Source organism: Panicum virgatum, chromosome 9N (genome assembly GCF_016808335.1).
Source record: "Panicum virgatum strain AP13 chromosome 9N, P.virgatum_v5, whole genome shotgun sequence".
Classification (NCBI taxonomy): domain Eukaryota; kingdom Viridiplantae; phylum Streptophyta; class Magnoliopsida; order Poales; family Poaceae; genus Panicum; species Panicum virgatum.
Window position 1 is genome coordinate 76,211,575 of NC_053153.1, and position 16,562 is coordinate 76,228,136.

The following is a 16,562-nucleotide window of genomic DNA, read 5'->3' on the forward strand; positions in this document are numbered from 1 at the left end:
TTAGGAATCGAGCAGAAAACAAGCAACTGCGATGAATTTCGGTGGCAAAGAGAGCTCGGCTTGGAGGGGATGAACTGACGTGGAACCGGTTTTGCATAGTGTGTTGGATTACCTCATACAATTTGGGGGTTTTCTATTTTTACAAATAGATACAATCTTCAAATTTAGCTAACATAATATATAAATTGTTGGAGATTCTCTAAGCCGATTAAGCTCCCATCGAGCACGGCTGGACTTTAGAAAAAGGGTGGGAAGCTTGAGAGATCTGAAAAATCAGCCCAAAGTTACCTCTTAGACAAAATTGGATACTACAAATTTTATATAACTGAAATCAAGCTGCTAACGGTTTGGGTTAAACCAGTTGCGGTGGTTTAGATTTTGTATTTGTTCTACTTCAATTTGGTGAAAAATGGTATATCCGACAATCAACCCAGTTTGGTTTTATTTCACAAGAGAAACGGTTTGCTTTGATTTGAGACATTAATACCGCAGAGTGGCTACTCTCTTAATATGGGGTCTACATGTAAGTCCCAGAGTAGTTGTCAGTCATACTGAGTTATTTCCAATAAATTTCAGTCAATTTTGATAAAAAAAATTATAGTGTGAACGCGAGGTTTTATTTCTGGGATCCGACTCTTGGTATGGGGTCCACGTGTAGTTCTAGCCACGCTGCTTTGCATAGAGTAGTTGTCAGTCGTACTGAGTCATTTCCAACAAATTTCAGTCAATTTTGATAAAAAAATTATAGTGTGAACGCAATGTTTTATTTTTAGGGTTTGGCGCTTGACGTGGAGCCCACGTATAGTTCTAGCCATGCTATTTTGTATAGAGTAGCTGCCAGTAATACTGAGTCATCTCTAACAAATCTCAATCAATTTCGATAAAATTTTATAGTGTGAACGCGAGGTTTTATTTCTAGGATCCGACTCTTGACGTGAGGCCCATATGAAGGTCTTGTCACATTGTCTTACACAGAGTAACTGCCAGTTACACTGAGTCATCTCTAACAAATTTCAGTTAATTTTGATAAAATTTTATGGGTGTGAACGCGAGATTTTATTTCCAGTATTCGGTTCTCAACGCGGGACCAACATTTCAACCTAACCTTCTAGCAGGTCTGGATGGGGTGGTGTGATTTGGTTTTTACATATTATGGAATGATTTAGATTAGTTTATCTCGGCATATTTAATAAAAACACAGTTGGGTGCGGTTTTGATTTGGATCTGAGGGTGTGTTTAGTTCACTTTGCATTTTTGCGTTTTTACAAGGGAATCTTCAACATTTGAAGTACTAAATGTAGACTAATCGCAAAACTAATTACAGATCTCGTCTATAAACTACGAGACGAATCTAATGAGCCTAACTAATCCATCATTAGAGCATATTTACTGTAGTATTACTGTAGCAATTTAGTGTCTAATCACGCTCTAATTAGGCTCATTAGATTCGTCTCGCGATTTACAGTCCATTTGTGTAATTCGATTTATTTTTTGCCAACATTTAGTACACCATGCAAACGATTTACAAAAATTTTATGTTTTGCCTTTATAGCATCTAAACACGGCCTCAGAGCACTAGCACCTTAACCTGAAATGAGCCGATTCTTTCCCCCAGCCCGGTCTGAAAAATGCTAGCTCGTTCTCAAGTAGGCTGAGCTAAATTTCCAAGCAATCAGCTGTTTCTCTATGAAGTCCGGCCGTGCTTTGATTGGAGCTTAATCAGCTTAATTAGCAGGTCACCCCAACAGCCAACACAACACATCACAACACACAAGCGCGGCACACGAGTACATTACAATATTACATGGTATTACTATTGACAACAATACACTGTTGCTCCTCGCTTGACTTCGAGCTGTTCTAGACTGAAGTCAATAGCACGCGTTTGACTAGCAGCCGCGCGGCACATGCTCCTTACTATTTTTTTAGGTTAAGGAATGAAACAATCCGGCCTCGCCCATCCACTCATGGATGAACTACAGCCAACATGCTCCTTACTATTAGGCGTGCTTAGTTTTCCCAAGCACGCCTCTCACGCGCTGGCAACAATTTTCTTTTTGCTTCGCGAGTGTGTGTATATATATGGCCGTTACGTTCGTTCGTGATACTCAGCTGGTCGTGAGTCCCATAGCGAGTTCTCTCTTCTGCCGCCGCCGCCGCCCTCTCCATCTCCGGGGTCTCGAGCTTGCCATGGAGGACCAGAGCCCCAAGCCCATCCGTTGCAAAGGTACCACTTCTTCTGCTGCAGCAGCAGCTTCGTCCCGCTCGCGCCATGGATGTGATCTCTAACCATTGTCGGCAACAAGCAGCGGCGGTCTGCAGAGCCGCCGGCGAGCCGCTCACCATCGAAGAGATCGTCGTCGATCCCCCGAAAGCGTACGAGGTCCGCGTCAAGATCATCTGCACCTCGCTCTGCCACACCGACATCACCTGCTGGCAAGGCAAGGTATGTAGAAAGACTGCCCCGTGAGAGAGGAGCAGATGATTACTTGTGGAAATCAAATACTGATCAACCCGAGTTTAATTAATTTTTTCATCTTCACTTCATGTCTTCATCTGCAGGTGTCACCGGTGTTCCCGAGAATCTTGGGCCACGAGGCCTACGGGTACGTGCGCTCCTTCATTTAGTATCTTTTCTTCCACGGCACATCATGCATAGAGCTAGCGGTTGCTGACGACGTACGGCGCCGCCCGCGCGCTTGCAGGGTGGTGGAGAGCGTCGGGGAGCACGTGGAGGGTTTCGCTGCCGGCGACGCGGTGGTGCCGTCGACCTGGGCCAGTGCGATCACTGCCCCACCTGCTTGTCCGAGGACAACAACCTCTGCTGCGCGGTGCCGTTTATGATAGGCCCCGGGATGCGGCGCGACGGCACCGGCAGGTTCTGGGACGCGCAGGGGAACCCGCTGCACGACCTCCTCGCCACGTCCACCTTCAGCGAGTACACCGTCATGGACATGAACCAGCTCGTCAAGCTCGACCCCGCCGTGCCGCCAAAGCTCGGCTGCCTCATCAGCTGCGGCGGCGCCACCGGTGAGTCTGCGAATTGAACCGAGCTTGCATTTACTTACAGCTGCCTGGTGTTCTCCACTGAATGAGTGTAATTAAGTTAATCACTGATGTACGTAATAATTCAGGCGTAGGAGCAGCGTGGAGAACGGCTAGGGTGAAACCTGGCTCGTCAGTTGCTATCTTTGGATTGGGATCAGTCGGACTAGCGGTAAGCGCAGTGTGTGTTACGTTGATGCTAGCTGTTTCTTAGTATTATGCTTACAAAACGGTACTAGGTCTGAAACTCTGAAAACTGACTTTTTTTCAGGTGGCACAAGGTGCGAAAATGTGTGGAGCGTCCAAGATTATCGGCGTTGACTTAAACCCTGACAAGGAGAAATTTGGTAAGCTGATCTCTCCCATTTTTAATACATAGCATGTCGTGCGAAAGATTCTTCTTGTATTAGAATATTGTTAGAATCTGAAGACAAGTGTGCTCTACTGCTTTCTATCGCAGGGAAAGCGTTCGGCGTGACAGACTTTGTTAACCCATCAACACTGGACAAGAACAGCTCCGTCAGTGGGGTAAGCATGCATAAACCCAACGCCATCCATCCCAAGCAGTAGTCCAAGTCCAGTTACTATATATCACAGTGCCCTAGAATACATTGTCATGTATGCTAGTACTTGGTATACTAGTACTACTGCACATAAGGGTATGTATCTTATCTTTACTCACCTGCTCGTCGTGTTCTCTGTTCAACGCATGCACTTCGGGTGATCAGCGAGATGACCGGCGGCGGCGGCGTCGACTGCAGCTTCGAGTGCATCGGCGTGCCCTCGGTCATGGTCGACGCGTTCAGATGCACCAAGAAGGTGCGTCGCCGTCAAACAGATTACACATTCCAAAAACTAATTTGATTGATTATTATGGCTCAGGGGAACGGCAAGACGGTCCTCCTGGGCTTGGGAAATCTGGAGGACGAGCTGCGCTTGCCGGCCCATGAATTCCTGTACGGCAAGTGCATCATGGGGTCGGCCGTGGGCGGGCTCAAGCCCAAGACCGACTTCCCGATCCTTGCCGACAAATGCATGAGCAACGAGCTGCAGCTGGACGGGCTGGTCACGCATGAAGTCGGCCTGCAGGAGATCAACAAGGCCTTCGACCTGCTGGTGCAGGGGAACAGCCTCAGGTGCATCATATGGATGGACAAGTGACCTGTGACCGTCGCCGTCGTTGGTTTGGCTGACTGAAAAAAATAATGGCGCGCGCCAAGTTTCAGGTTGAGTTCATTGTCTTCTTTAAACAAGTTTGGGTTCATTGTGTCTTTTAAACAAGTTTGAGTTCATTGCTGATGTGCCATACATAATAAAGGTTGTTTTCTTCTCGAAAAGGGAAGTTTATGCTTAAAGGCCATGTATCATGAAAGGTACAAATCATCATGCAAATAAAAGAACAGCACAGTTTACCTTCCTCCAATCTTGTTGTATCATTTGGAGTTAGTTAGGAATCTATTATTTTATTATTTGGCCAATAAACGGAGCCTCCACGTTTACTCTCAAGGTCTAGAAATTCCCACGTTAATCGGAGAAAAATAGAAAAATTACTCACCACTGCCATTACGACAAAAATTAGCCTAAAATACCCCTGTGCATAATTAAAAATCACCCACCAATGCCATTATGAAAAGTTAAATATAAAATATTATTTAGCTATGTATAAGTTACAAATATATACTATTATCTTATTATTTGGCCAACAAACCGAGCCTCCACGTTCGCTCTTAAGGTCTAGAAATTCTCACGTTAATCGGAGAAAAATAGAAAAATAAAAATTACCCACCATTACTGTTACGAAAAAAATTAGCCTTACCCACTACTGCTATTACGATAAAAATTAGCCTAAAATACCCGTGTGCCTAATTAAAAATCACCCACTAATGCTATTACGAAAAGTTAAATATAAAATATCATTTAACTATGTATCAGTTACAAATATGTACTATTAATAAAAACTGAAGCTAACAACAATCAATTAAAATAAAACAAAAATAAGAATAATTATATGCATAATATTATTAAAGCTAAACAAATCAAATTGTTATTATATGTAGATCATATTTGAATTGTTTTAACCAATAATAAGATATAATTTACGATAATGTATAGGGTGATGTATGGTAACAAATAGTATAATTTTTAAAAAATAGTACGGATACAACGATATACAAATTTTTGAATTTTCAATACTAGCTGCGCAAATACGCGGGTCATATGCCTATGCTATTTGAGTTATGGCAGACGTGTTTGGATGACAATACGAATATGTCTTGGACCTACCCTTAATGGACCACGAGCCCTCAACATAGAAAATGTTGGCCGGGTGCGGATCGCGGCCGTGTTGGTTGGAAGCTACTGCTTGACCCAGGCGGAATAATAAACAGAAGGAAATGAAAAAGGCAAAGCAAAAGAAAACATAGTGCATGGGTTAAAAAAACAAATGTTGGTTAAGATTATCGCGCGCTGGATATATAGTCTCCCAAACTCGCTTGAAGCGCCAGCCGTGAAAAAAAAACAAATGAAGAAAAAAAATAATAAAAAGGGAGAAAAAAAATAAAAAAAACGATCCTAATGGTTCGTGAAGTTAATTGAATTGTGCAGAAAAATAAAATCAAAAAAAGGAGAAAAAAATAAAAACATCCTAATAGTCCGAGAAGTTAATGGAATTGTGCTGCTCACTCTCCAGTCTCCACAAAGCACGGCACAAACACAGCACCAGCAACTTAGGCATGCATGACGTCCTGTGAGTAAGCATCCGATTGTACTACAGGTCAGATTTGAAATCGTAACAGAGCACAGCTCAACTCCGTCAGATTGCGACTTCGTACCCAGTGGACGGATGGGTTGTTTCAAACAAGGAGAACTACAACGCCGACCCAAAGAAAGAAAAAAGTAATGGAGAATTGAAAACGTCTACGGCTGGCACTGCATATGAAGGACAAAGCTCTGGCCAGCAGTTTCTGCCTCCTATCCAGCTCTGGCCTCTCGCTTTAATTCCAGGCAGCCTACCACCGCGCGCGGCTCGCCCTTCCAATACGGCGGCGCCGAGCGAGTCTCCTCTCCATGGAGAACCAGCAGCAGGGCCCCCGACCCATCCGATGCAAAGGTAAAAGCAGCAGCCGGATCCTATCTCGAGCCCTGCCGCGTCGATTTCGATTCTCTCCGGCCGCCGCCGGTGGCTCTCGCGCCGCAGCTCTACTCCTCTGACCGGTTTTCTCCGATCGAGCAGCGGCCGTGTGCAGGGCCGCCGGGGAGCCGCTGGCCGTCGAGGAGATCGTCGTCGACCCGCCCAAGGCGTACGAGGTCCGGATAAGGATCGTCTGCACGTCGCTCTGCCACAGTGACCTCACCTTCTGGCGCATGAAGGTTGGCCCTCTTTGTCCGTCTCGTTCACTGCCGGCCGCGCGCCCGCCCCTCATCACCGCCTCACAAGTGTTCGCCTGCAGGATTTCCCCGGCGTTTTCCCCAGAATATTTGGCCACGAAGCTTTCGGGTGAGTGCCCTCGCCACACACCCTGTGCTCTGGCCTTTCGTTTTCACTCCAATTTCGTCGCATTAGTTACGTTGAAAATTCTGCACACGCGGACTGGAATTACCAAGCACTGAAGCACATGTATGCATGCCGTGTCTCTGCGTTCCCATCGGGACAGTCGACTCTAGCACAACTTCCAGGCGCGGAGTGATATTTTGATGCCACATGGGTGCCGTCTTCTTTCTTGGTTGTCTTTGTTGCTGACGCTGATAAAAAAGAAAAAAAAATTATGGAAATGAACTTTGATGTGTGAACCGTGAAGCTCACGAATTGACCTGTAGGAAGTCTACATCATGCGATCGTCAAAGGGGTTCCCATAAACTAAGTGATCAGAAAATGACATTTGTGCAAGTGCGGTTCACAGTACGGGCATTCTTCTTTACCATTGAGGTCGGGTACAGCCAGCCAGGGATATAGTTGGCCATCCCTCCCAAGGTCCGTGGGCCAGCCCATGGCCCGACCATTTGGCCCAGCACGGGCTCGGCCCGTCATGAAGTCAATCAGGCTCGGACCAGCCCGGCATGATCCTCGTGCCGTGCCTGGGCCGAAGCCTCGGCACGTGGGCCACCCTGCACGACACGAATAAGTCTCGGCCTGATCAGGCATGTGGGCCAGCCCGAGCAAGAGAGGTCTGGAGCGAGGGGAAGCCGGAGGCACGCGGATCTTGGAGGCTGGAGAGACACGAAGCAAGGGGGAGGCCAGAGCGCTCGGAGACCGGGTGTTGGCGACGGCAAGTGCGAACCCACCCATGATCGGCGGCGCGGTAGAGAGGCTGGGTGTGGCGGTGATGGGTGCGGACCGGGCCGGCGGGACAGTGGAAGGTGGTCGAGGGGGAGGGGCGGTGCGAGGGAGACGTCGGAGCGGCAACGTTGGCGAGCGCAAGAGGGAGGCAAGAGCGGTGCGAGGGCCACAGCTGAGCGATGGCAACGAGAGAGATGACGCAAGGGGCAGGGATACGACGGCGGCGGCGAAGCACGGGGGTGGCGGCGGGGGGGGGGGGGGCGTTGGAGGAGGTCGCGTGGTGAAGGAGGAGGTAGGGGCGCGCGGGGGCAGAGGAACCATTGGGCACGAGGTTGTAAGGAGGGAGCCGAGAGGCGAGGTGGGTCGGGGAGGGTTGGAGGGTGGAGATAGCACGGGATGACAATCAACCGGCTAAGATGCGACGCTGGCAGAACCACGAGGGAGGCAGATTTATGGGTAAGGTAAACATTACCTTTGTTCTTTTTATTATTATAAGAGATATAGATAGAGAGTAGGTTTCCAAGTTTAATAAATTTGTAAAGGTCACATAAGGTAGTAGAGAGTTGACCATGCCTTAGTTAATCAAGAGTAAGCAGAACTAAGTTGTTGCCGTATGTCGATCAAGTTGTCAACTGGGGAGTCTAGGTGCAGAAGTATCAAAGAAAATAGTGCTGGTAGGTAACCTGATCCTCATTTTGCTATCTCCCTCTTAAATGATTAAGTAGTGATCCTGCTAAGTTTTTTTTAAAGAAAAAAACTGATGGTCTCTGTACCAAGATGAACTCACGGGGCAGGAGCATGCATGCCGGACCTGGGCAGGGTGGTGGAGAGCGTCGGGGAACACGCGGTGGAGTTCGCCGCCGGCGACGCCGTGGTGCCAACGTTCCTGGGGCAGTGCAGCGAGTGCGTGGACTGCCGGTCGCCGCGGAGCAACATGTGCTCCAGGTACCGGTTCGCGGTGCGGCCAGGGATGCCGCGCGACGGCACCACCCGGTTCAGCGACGCCCAGGGCCGCCCGCTCCACCACTTCCTGGGCGTCTCCAGCTTGGCCGAGTACACCGTGGTGGACGTCAACCAAGTCGTCAAGGTCAACCCTGTCATGCCGCCGCCCCTCGCCTGCCTCCTCAGCTGCGGAGCCTCCACTGGTCGGTGCAACGAATGGCATGTTTGTTTGTACACCTTCCTCGGTTTGCTGTTTAGCGATTTTACTTGGTGTCCCAAATAATCGCAGGGGTTGGAGCCGCGTGGAAGCTGGCGAAAGTTGAACCTGGATCTTCGGTCGCTATCTTTGGCCTTGGCGCTGTAGGATTGGCGGTTAAGTGACAATTCAGTTCGCCACTTTTTCTTTCATTTATTGTTAATAAATACTTTTCAGAGATTCAGAATTTGCACCAACATTTACTGAAGTTTAACTTCTGCTAAACTTCAGTTGAGCAGAATTCGTTCGATATGTATATATCATGCGTTAGAAGATGCTTTGTTATAACAAAAAAAAAATAGTTCATCCACTCCATAGTTCTAGGCGCTGCATGCTGACAGTGCGTTTTTAAGATGCAGGTGGCCGAAGGAGCGAGGATTTGTGGGGCGTCAAAGATAATTGGCGTGGATATAAACCCTGACAAGCATGAACTTGGCAAGCCCTTATGCTCATACCCTGAAACTGTTCTGAACTCTAAGCCATTCCCAAGTGGAGACTCCTGAGTTCTGACACATTTCATCCGCTGTTTCTTCCTGCAGGAAAGAAGTTTGGCGTGACGCATTTCATCAATCCAAAAGAACTTGGTGAGAAACCTGTCAGCCAGGTGACCACCCCATGTTCTCTGAATACATCACATTATTTTTTGTTAACGTTTATATACAATCTGCACTGACATGTGCCCCCTTTTTTCCCCATCAACAGGTGATTCTCGAGATGACTGATGGTGGTGCCGACTACTGCTTCGAGTGCATCGGGCTGGCGGCGCTGATGAACGACGCATTCCTGAGCTCCCGAGAAGTACGCGCGCGAACTCGTGGCGCCACTACCGCAGCTACGCTACTGCTCTGAACGTCCACCCGATTTTATGCAGGGTTGGGGCAAGACGATAATTCTTGGCGTGGAAATGCACGGTGCCCCTCTCTCCATACCATCTCGGCAGATCCTCCACGGGAAATCTGTCATCGGGTCCACGTTCGGAGGGGTGAAGCCTAAGCAGGACATTCCCATCCTCGCCGACAAGTACCTGAACAAGGTCAGCTTCAGACATACCAATCAGAGTGTCACTTTGTTTTACCATTCAAGTCTCTAGGACTGTATGCAAGGATTTCTGTGATCTTGATCCATTCATCTTCTGTCTGTTGATACAGGAGCTGGAGCTGGACAAGTTCATAACACATGAAGTTGGCATCAAGGACATTAACGAGGCTTTTGACCTGCTGCTTCAAGGGAAGAGTGTTAGGTGCACCATATGGATGGACAAGTGATGCAGCAACCGAATCTGCATCCGAAGCGAACTAGCTGCCCTGTGATCCTTGCTCCTCGTTTCACTGGAAATAAATTGGCTTGCAGCAACCAAAAGAAATCTTGTTTATTGTGCATTGTTGTCTAGTTGTCTTCAATTCTCTGCCTGCGAACGGCAGCGACGCCGAACTGGCTAGCAGGGGTGTGTAGCGCCCCCCGCCTGTCGGCCGGAGTTCGATCCCCTTTGGGGACGGATTTTTCGGTTGGTAGTGCAGGGGTAAAAAAAATTCCCTCGTCTGTTCCCATGTCCAAAGCATAGTCTGAGTCCGGCCTAACTCACAAGTCGATGGGCCACTATGTATGGGTGGGGGCAGGGGTTTGGGGGTTTTCTTAACCTGTGTGAGAAAGTCTTTTTCTTAATACAATGTTGTGGGGTGGTCTTTTCCCCCGCAGGTCAAGTTTTTTTTAATTCTCTGCTTGCATGCCACCTGTAAAAATTGATTTCTCAACCGTGCCATATTTTCTTTTTGCTGCTTTCAGAAGTTACGGTTCTATTTGTGTCCTGATCATAAAAAGTTATAATTTTTTTTGCAGAGAATACGTCGAAACTCTAATGCTTTCTTGTTTACTACTCTCAACAAGCAAAAGGAAACTGGCAAATGGAATAATTTTCACATCATTGAATTATTTTTTTATGTCAAATAAGGAACAAATTAAATAGTCAGCAGATCATAATGCCACAATGCTGACCAAGGCTTTATTATGTACACATAGGTGGGATAATCAACATGTGAAACTCAATTGCTCCAAACCAAATATAGAAGTAGCGCATATATGTCCAAAAAATAGCTGGAACCACCAGTTCAGAAGTTCAGATAAACTTGTCATTCCCTCCAAGTTTAGACTCCCATTCCTCGCCACAAATTTAGCAAAACCTGGAAACCCATGCATGCGATGCGACGACGCCCCCCTTTTATCCTGTGCTTCCTCCGCATGCCTCAAATTTTAGCGCATTTCCAATCGCCGAGCCTCCAGGGCCCCGATTCCGCTCCGACCGCCGTGCCGCATTTCAAGATCAAGCCGTTCAATCCGGCGGCGTCGAGATGCAGCAAGTCCGGCCGGACGTGGAGCACCAGGTCGTCCAGCTCCGGGGGGAGCTGCGCAAGGTGCGCGACGAGCGGGACCGCGCGCACCGCGTCCTGGAGGTGACCGACGAGTGGAAGGCGCTGGCCTCGGCCACCGACCGCACTACGATAGAGACGCTGGAGGCGGAGCTCAAGGCGTCGCGCGAGTCCGAGAAGCGGATGCTCGACTCGCTGGCGCTGCAGACGAAGCAGCTCGAGCTCACCAAGATATCGCTCGAGGAAGCCAAGCTGGAGATCGCGACGCAGCAGGACGCCGTCCGGAGGCTGGAGGGCGCCCGGACCCCCGTCGTCTCGACGCCGAGGAGCCGGCACGACCGCGACCTGCAGCGGGTCCACGGCGAGCTCCGGGTGGCGCTGGCGGCGGAGGAGAAGAGCAAGAAGGCGATGGAGGAGTTCGTGATGGCGCTCAAGGAGGTGAACGCGGAGCTGCACACGACGAAGCAGCAGCTGGCGCGCGCGCAGCACGAGGCGGAGACGGGCCGGCTGGAGGCGGACCGGCTGCACATGTCGGGGAAGCGCAAGGACGAGAGGCTCCGGGCGGTGTCCGACGAGGTGGCGCGGCTCCGCGCGGAGGCCGAGGAGTCGTTCGCCGCGTGGCGGGGCAAGGAGGCCGGGTTCACGGCGTGCATGAAGTCGACGGAGGCGGAGATCGCCGAGGCGCGGCGCGAGAACGCGCGGCTCCTGGAGTCGCAGCGGTCGTGGCGCGCGGAGGTGGCCAAGCTGCGGGACATCCTGAAGCAGGCCGTCCGGGACACCAAGGTGGCCAAGGAGGCGCTGGAGGAGGCGAGGGGCGAGAACGCGGTGCTCAGGACCATGCTCGGCGACAAGGACACCGCCGTGAAGCGCACCAAGCAGGAGCTGGAGTGCCTCCGCATCAGCGAGGCCGCGGCGCGGGACAGCGTCAAGGAGCTGCAGAGCATGCTCGTGGCGACGTCGGCGAGCCCCACCGCGGCCGCCGCCGGGAAGCCGGACCTCGAGGAGAGCCCGTCTCCGCGCTTGAGGGTGGGACCGCCGGGGCTGGAGAAGTACCCGTCGGACTCGAAGATCAGGCCGCCGGCCGGGATCACGCGGCCGCGGCGGATGTCGGAGACCTTCGAGGGGTCGGCGTACGATATCTTCGGGTCGATGGACGAGCAGAAGGGCGGCGACCTGGGCGTGTTCTCGGGCATGCCGAGGCTGCCGGGGCGGCGGCGGGTGGTGCTGCGCAAGGTCGGCAGTTTGTTCCGGTGGAAGAGCTTCACCAACAAATAGCTAGCCGCTGGAAATCACGAGGGGTGGGTAATTTGCTCTTGGATTCTGTTTGGTGTATATTATTACTATTAGTACATAACTGTATTACTTGTGACATCTCGAAATTGACCAGTGTATACTACAAAATGCCGTGTCCGCTTGTCGAGAGTGTGCAGTTGATAGAGCTCGGATGAAGCGATGCAAGTTTTTTTTTAAAAGAAAATATTCAAGCGATGCAAGTTTTGTGTGCTCCAACTGACGATAAACAAGGTCTTCATTTCTGCAAAATTTGAACGAGCCGGTTGCTTTTCCTAGCGTTAAATTGAAGCTCGTCAGGTAGGCGGAACAACTGGATCCACAAGGCCCCGGCCCACGGGCTCTGCTCTAGCAGTTTGCTGACTATCGGCCCGTGTTTCCTCAGGCTGGGCTCATTCAGGTCCGTTCAGCGTAGGCCTACCCAACAACATAAACACGGCTCCGGCCCACGATCCGCCTGGTCGGCCGGCCGGCCCGGAACGACTACACGCTGACGAGATCCGTGCCGCCTCGATCACACCGGGCGGCGACAGCACTGCCCCGTAGCCACCCGGCACCGTTACTACGCGGACGAGCCCCGCGGTACCCTGGGCGTGGACCGGAGTTGCTCATAGAGAATCGACCAGTTTGCAGGTCGCTTGGGCCGGGAACGGGAGTGGACAGACAGACCCGCCGGCCACCACCTGCCAGTCTGCCACCCGTGCGGTGGCTGGCCGGCTTTCCACGTCAAGTGCAGGAACCCCCTTGTCAGGTCGTTCCCAAGTCCACATCCGGTACACCGGCGACGACCCGTCCCGGTTGCAGGTGTGCAACCTCCGCAGCCGACAGTCCGAGTCCGGCACACGAATTGTGGCTGCCTTCGTCGCAGTTGCAGGCTCACTTCATTTTCAGTTGCAGTCCTATTTTCAGCCCTTGTTTAGTTGTAAAATTTAAAATTCCAAATCTATCACATCGAGAGTGAATCTTACATGCATGAAATATTAAATCTAGATGAAATAAAAAACGAATTGCATAGTTTACTTGTAAATTGCGAGACGAATCTAATGAGTCTAATTAGATTATGATTAGACACTAAATTGCTACAGTTCACATGCTCTAATGATGGATTAATTAGACTCATTAGATTTGTCTCGTAGTTTACAGACAAGTTTTGTAATTAGTCTATGTTTAATACTTTAAATGTGCAAAGATTTTATTTCAAAACATTTACGTACGCAACTAAACAAGAGTCAATAGCTCATACAATCCAATCAAGTCTAATCAATCTGTTGGTCAGACGCAGAGTACGGTCAACTCAGTTCTCTTTTGTTCATCTGTTTTTTTAGCTAGAGGCTTGCACGAAGGCCAAGCATTCCCCTGGCCAGCCACAGATTCTTATCATCATTTGTTTTTCATGACTGTTTCGTTTCGGTCATGCACGCTTGTATGAACATTCCTCCTGCTTTCGTCGTGGGTGCAGGGTTGCGTCTATGAACAACTGTTCGTCAAACTCTGACTTGGCTATCTAGAAGCCGCACAACCACCTCCCAGAAAATAGTATTTGAGCTCCGCTCATTAACCTATGGCTTAGACGCTTAGATACAAGCTATTTGGACAAGCAGCTATTTTTGTACTCTTTATGAAAATTTTAGAGTCAACACTAATTTCACAGGTTTTTTCAGCCTATGCGTTTTAATTAATTTTTTTAAAAAAGTACAATAATGTCAACAAACATAGTTAACAAAATATATATATCGAGACACACTTGCGTGGGCAACAATGACAAAGATTGTTTTACATGCCTGCCAACACAAATTATTGAATATTATCCCTAATCAATTGTTTATTCTGACGTTCGGAATTAGACTGTTTGACACGACTGGGTGACCTCATGATTAAATATTCCTAACCAATTAATTATTTACTCTGGCGTTCAAAGTTATATGACGTTTTAGAAGGAGATGTTGGCAGGCACTGATACGTACAGTAGAAGTTATTTAAAAGTGTCATATGAAAATGTAGCTAGTTACATTTTTTTACTATAACACACTAGTATATACTACCCATATACTACTATATACAAAAGGTGATCAAAGTCTTTTCATGTTTACTGCTCCTTTTCTACGCATTTAACAGCACGCGAATACACGATTGCCTTTGAGATTTGCCCGCGTATGTGGTGATATCTCGTTCCAAGTACAGACTCGTGTACCAAAGCCACCACTAACGAGTAACGATGCATCCCACAGGGAATAATATGTGTGCACGCTCGATCCTAGAACAAGGAAAATCCGTCTTCCTAGGGGCAGGGCAATAGCAGCCGCCGGCGCTTGCTTTGTTGAGCTACCCTGCCTGCCCAACCAACGCAAGCAAGAAGAAGAAGAAGAAGAAACTAGTAAACATAGCAATCACAAAAGAAGTTAGCTTGTGGTATAGCTATACGACCAACTGACCATTACTGGAACCATCCCCTGACCATTTCTTGGCCATTTAGCCTACTCCATATATAATGTTCATATATATACATGTCGTCGATCATTCAGTATATGAACTATTAAAATGGAGAAAAATATTTCATATGCAAAGCAAGCATACAAAGAAATTAAGGTTTTCAGATATATAATTCACTGTTCTAGAAAGGAAAATCGGTTTGATTCTTGGCAAAAAATCCAAAGAATTTCTCGTGCATGGCACAAACTATACAAACTAAACACTACGCGATACACACTTCCTGTTTTTTTTTTCTGATTTACAAATAAGCATACACAGATTCCCAAACAATACAAAATGATCGATAGTTTTGGCTTAATCTCATGTACACAGCCCAATTAAGAAACCATGCAAAAACTCCAGATGAAGCACAGGAGTAACTTGACAAAAATATATATATATACCGGGGAGTATCAGGAGCTAGCGATGAAGAGCCGATCGTTCGAGGAAACCGGGCATGGTGTCGGCATCCGACGAGAGAATTTCAGAAGAATACCCACTTGGAAGCCGTCTTCTCCTTCATGGTCTTGGAGTGGAAGAGATCGCCGCCGCCGCCGCTGTCGCCGTCGCCGGCATGCCGCCGCTTCTCCGCGCCGACGAGCCTCGACAGGAACCTCCCGATCTTCTTCTTCTTGCCGGTCTTCTTCTTCTTCACCTCACCCTTATTCCCCTTCGCCGACGGTTCCCTCCCCGCCGCCTCTGCTTGCCTCCCCGCGGGCTGCTTCCTGATAGAGGTCGGCATCAGCGGCTGCGAGAAGGCCGCGACGTTGACGAAGGAGGCGCCGTTGGAGGGCGCCCCGCCGAGGACGTGGACGGAGCTGACGTCCGCCGAGAGCGCGGCGGCGTGGTGGGGCGGCGGGGACGAGCCCCCGGAGGAGTAGGGCGATGTCGTCGCCGACGAGGAGGAGGCGCGCGTGGTGGTGGTCGCCGAGGAGGAGGCGGAGAGGTGCGCGAGGCGGTCGCGAAGGCAGGAGGGGCAGACGCCCTTGGACATCCGGTGCTCCGGGTGCCGCTTGCACCGGTCCTCCCACTCGGACCGCCGCATGATGGCTGAAACCTCCCGGCCGGCGCTAGCAGTAGCAGCTCGTGTCCGTCGTCTCGCTGCCGCGCGTGCTGGGTGCCCCGGTGGGGTGTTAATTAGGGTTTACGCGCGCTGTTCGCGGTTGGCGACGGGCGTGGGCGCGTGGCGGGGAAGAGGAGGTGGCTGCCGGTGCTGCGTTGCCGCGCGGGGGGAGGAGGAGGTGAAGAAGCCGTGCGTGCGAGTCCGTTGAGCTAGGAAAGTGGGGCGGGGGGAAGGTTGTTGGAAAAGGGCGGGGGACCTGTGTTGCGCGAGCTGGTATGTCGATGGCTTCGTTTTGTTTCCGTTCTAAAGCCGCGCGTTTTTTTTGTTTCGTGATTTTTTTATATCGCTTAGTGATTCAATTTTGTTTGCCTTGTTTGGAGACTTTTCTGGAAATGAATGTGCCAACAATAGCACAGGGGAGTTATCTGGAGGGCGGATGTGTAAAAAGCACCCACGTTCTATTTTGTTATTATGGCAAGTGAACTGTGAAAACACCAGCTCCTCCTGCGCCGCACGGGCGAGGCGGCACCGGTCGTCGTCCCCCGTGTTCGGCGTGGGTTCAGACTTTGAGACAGCCGGGCCCGTCCGTCCGTCCGTTCATATGCTATGGACCCTAGTATCGTGTACGGGCAGCAAGGAGCACCGTGGCCGGTGGCGTCGGCTGGATATTCGGTAGGCCGGGACAAGGACGCGTGCGCGGTAGGGATGGCCAGCCGGACGGGGCACGCCGCACGCGATGGATGATAGAGCGGTTGACTTGGCCGGCACCGGCAGGGCCAGTTCCCCTCCCGTGTCCCGTCTCCTTTCGAATCGACGTGCATTCATGTCTGTTCGGCGGGAAGGAACGGTATCGGGGCT

At 50.0% G+C, this 16,562-nt stretch overlaps 3 protein-coding genes and 1 pseudogene across 4 annotated transcripts; 3 read left to right on the top strand and 1 right to left on the bottom strand.

Moving 5' to 3' along the window:
* Window positions 1–2,190: 2,190 nt before the first annotated feature.
* LOC120693217 lies at window positions 2,191–4,271 on the top strand (annotated as a pseudogene).
* Window positions 4,272–5,991: 1,720 nt separating this feature from the next.
* Window positions 5,992–10,252, top strand: LOC120692163 (alcohol dehydrogenase-like 7). Of its 2 annotated transcripts, XM_039975401.1 has the most exons (10): window positions 5,992–6,154; window positions 6,278–6,414; window positions 6,495–6,541; window positions 8,141–8,466; window positions 8,553–8,635; window positions 8,879–8,954; window positions 9,059–9,123; window positions 9,222–9,317; window positions 9,391–9,552; window positions 9,668–10,252. In XM_039975401.1, the coding sequence occupies exons 1-10, from the start codon at window positions 6,112–6,114 to the stop codon at window positions 9,782–9,784; spliced, it is 1,152 nt and encodes a 383-aa protein (XP_039831335.1). In that variant the 5' UTR covers window positions 5,992–6,111; the 3' UTR covers window positions 9,785–10,252. The 2 variants fall into 2 exon arrangements, with proteins under 2 accessions (XP_039831335.1, XP_039831336.1); XM_039975402.1 differs by lacking the exons at window positions 5,992–6,154; window positions 6,278–6,414; window positions 6,495–6,541 and adding an exon at window positions 7,703–7,782.
* Window positions 10,253–10,864: 612 nt separating this feature from the next.
* LOC120689644 (WEB family protein At5g16730, chloroplastic-like) lies at window positions 10,865–12,157 on the top strand. Its single transcript, XM_039972004.1, has one exon. The coding sequence runs from the start codon at window positions 10,865–10,867 to the stop codon at window positions 12,155–12,157; it is 1,293 nt and encodes a 430-aa protein (XP_039827938.1).
* A 2,586-nt stretch (window positions 12,158–14,743) lies between these two features.
* On the bottom strand, window positions 14,744–15,970 carry LOC120687204. Its single transcript, XM_039969196.1, has one exon. It carries the CDS (start codon window positions 15,684–15,686, stop codon window positions 15,126–15,128), a length of 561 nt encoding a protein of 186 aa, XP_039825130.1. The 5' UTR covers window positions 15,687–15,970; the 3' UTR covers window positions 14,744–15,125.
* Between the last annotated feature and the right edge of the window lie 592 nt (window positions 15,971–16,562).

Coding starts and splice junctions, on each gene's coding strand:
- LOC120692163 (XM_039975401.1), top strand. CDS start 6,112: ATGGAGAACCAGCAGCAGGGCCCCCGACCCATCCGATGCAAAG. Junction 6,155..6,277: donor CCGACCCATCCGATGCAAAG/GTAAAAGCAGCA, acceptor CCGATCGAGCAG/CGGCCGTGTGCAGGGCCGCC. Junction 6,542..8,140: donor TTTGGCCACGAAGCTTTCGG/GTGAGTGCCCTC, acceptor GGACCTGGGCAG/GGTGGTGGAGAGCGTCGGGG.
- LOC120689644 (XM_039972004.1), top strand. CDS start 10,865: ATGCAGCAAGTCCGGCCGGACGTGGAGCACCAGGTCGTCCAGCTCCGG.
- LOC120687204 (XM_039969196.1), bottom strand. CDS start 15,686: ATGCGGCGGTCCGAGTGGGAGGACCGGTGCAAGCGGCACCCGGAGCAC.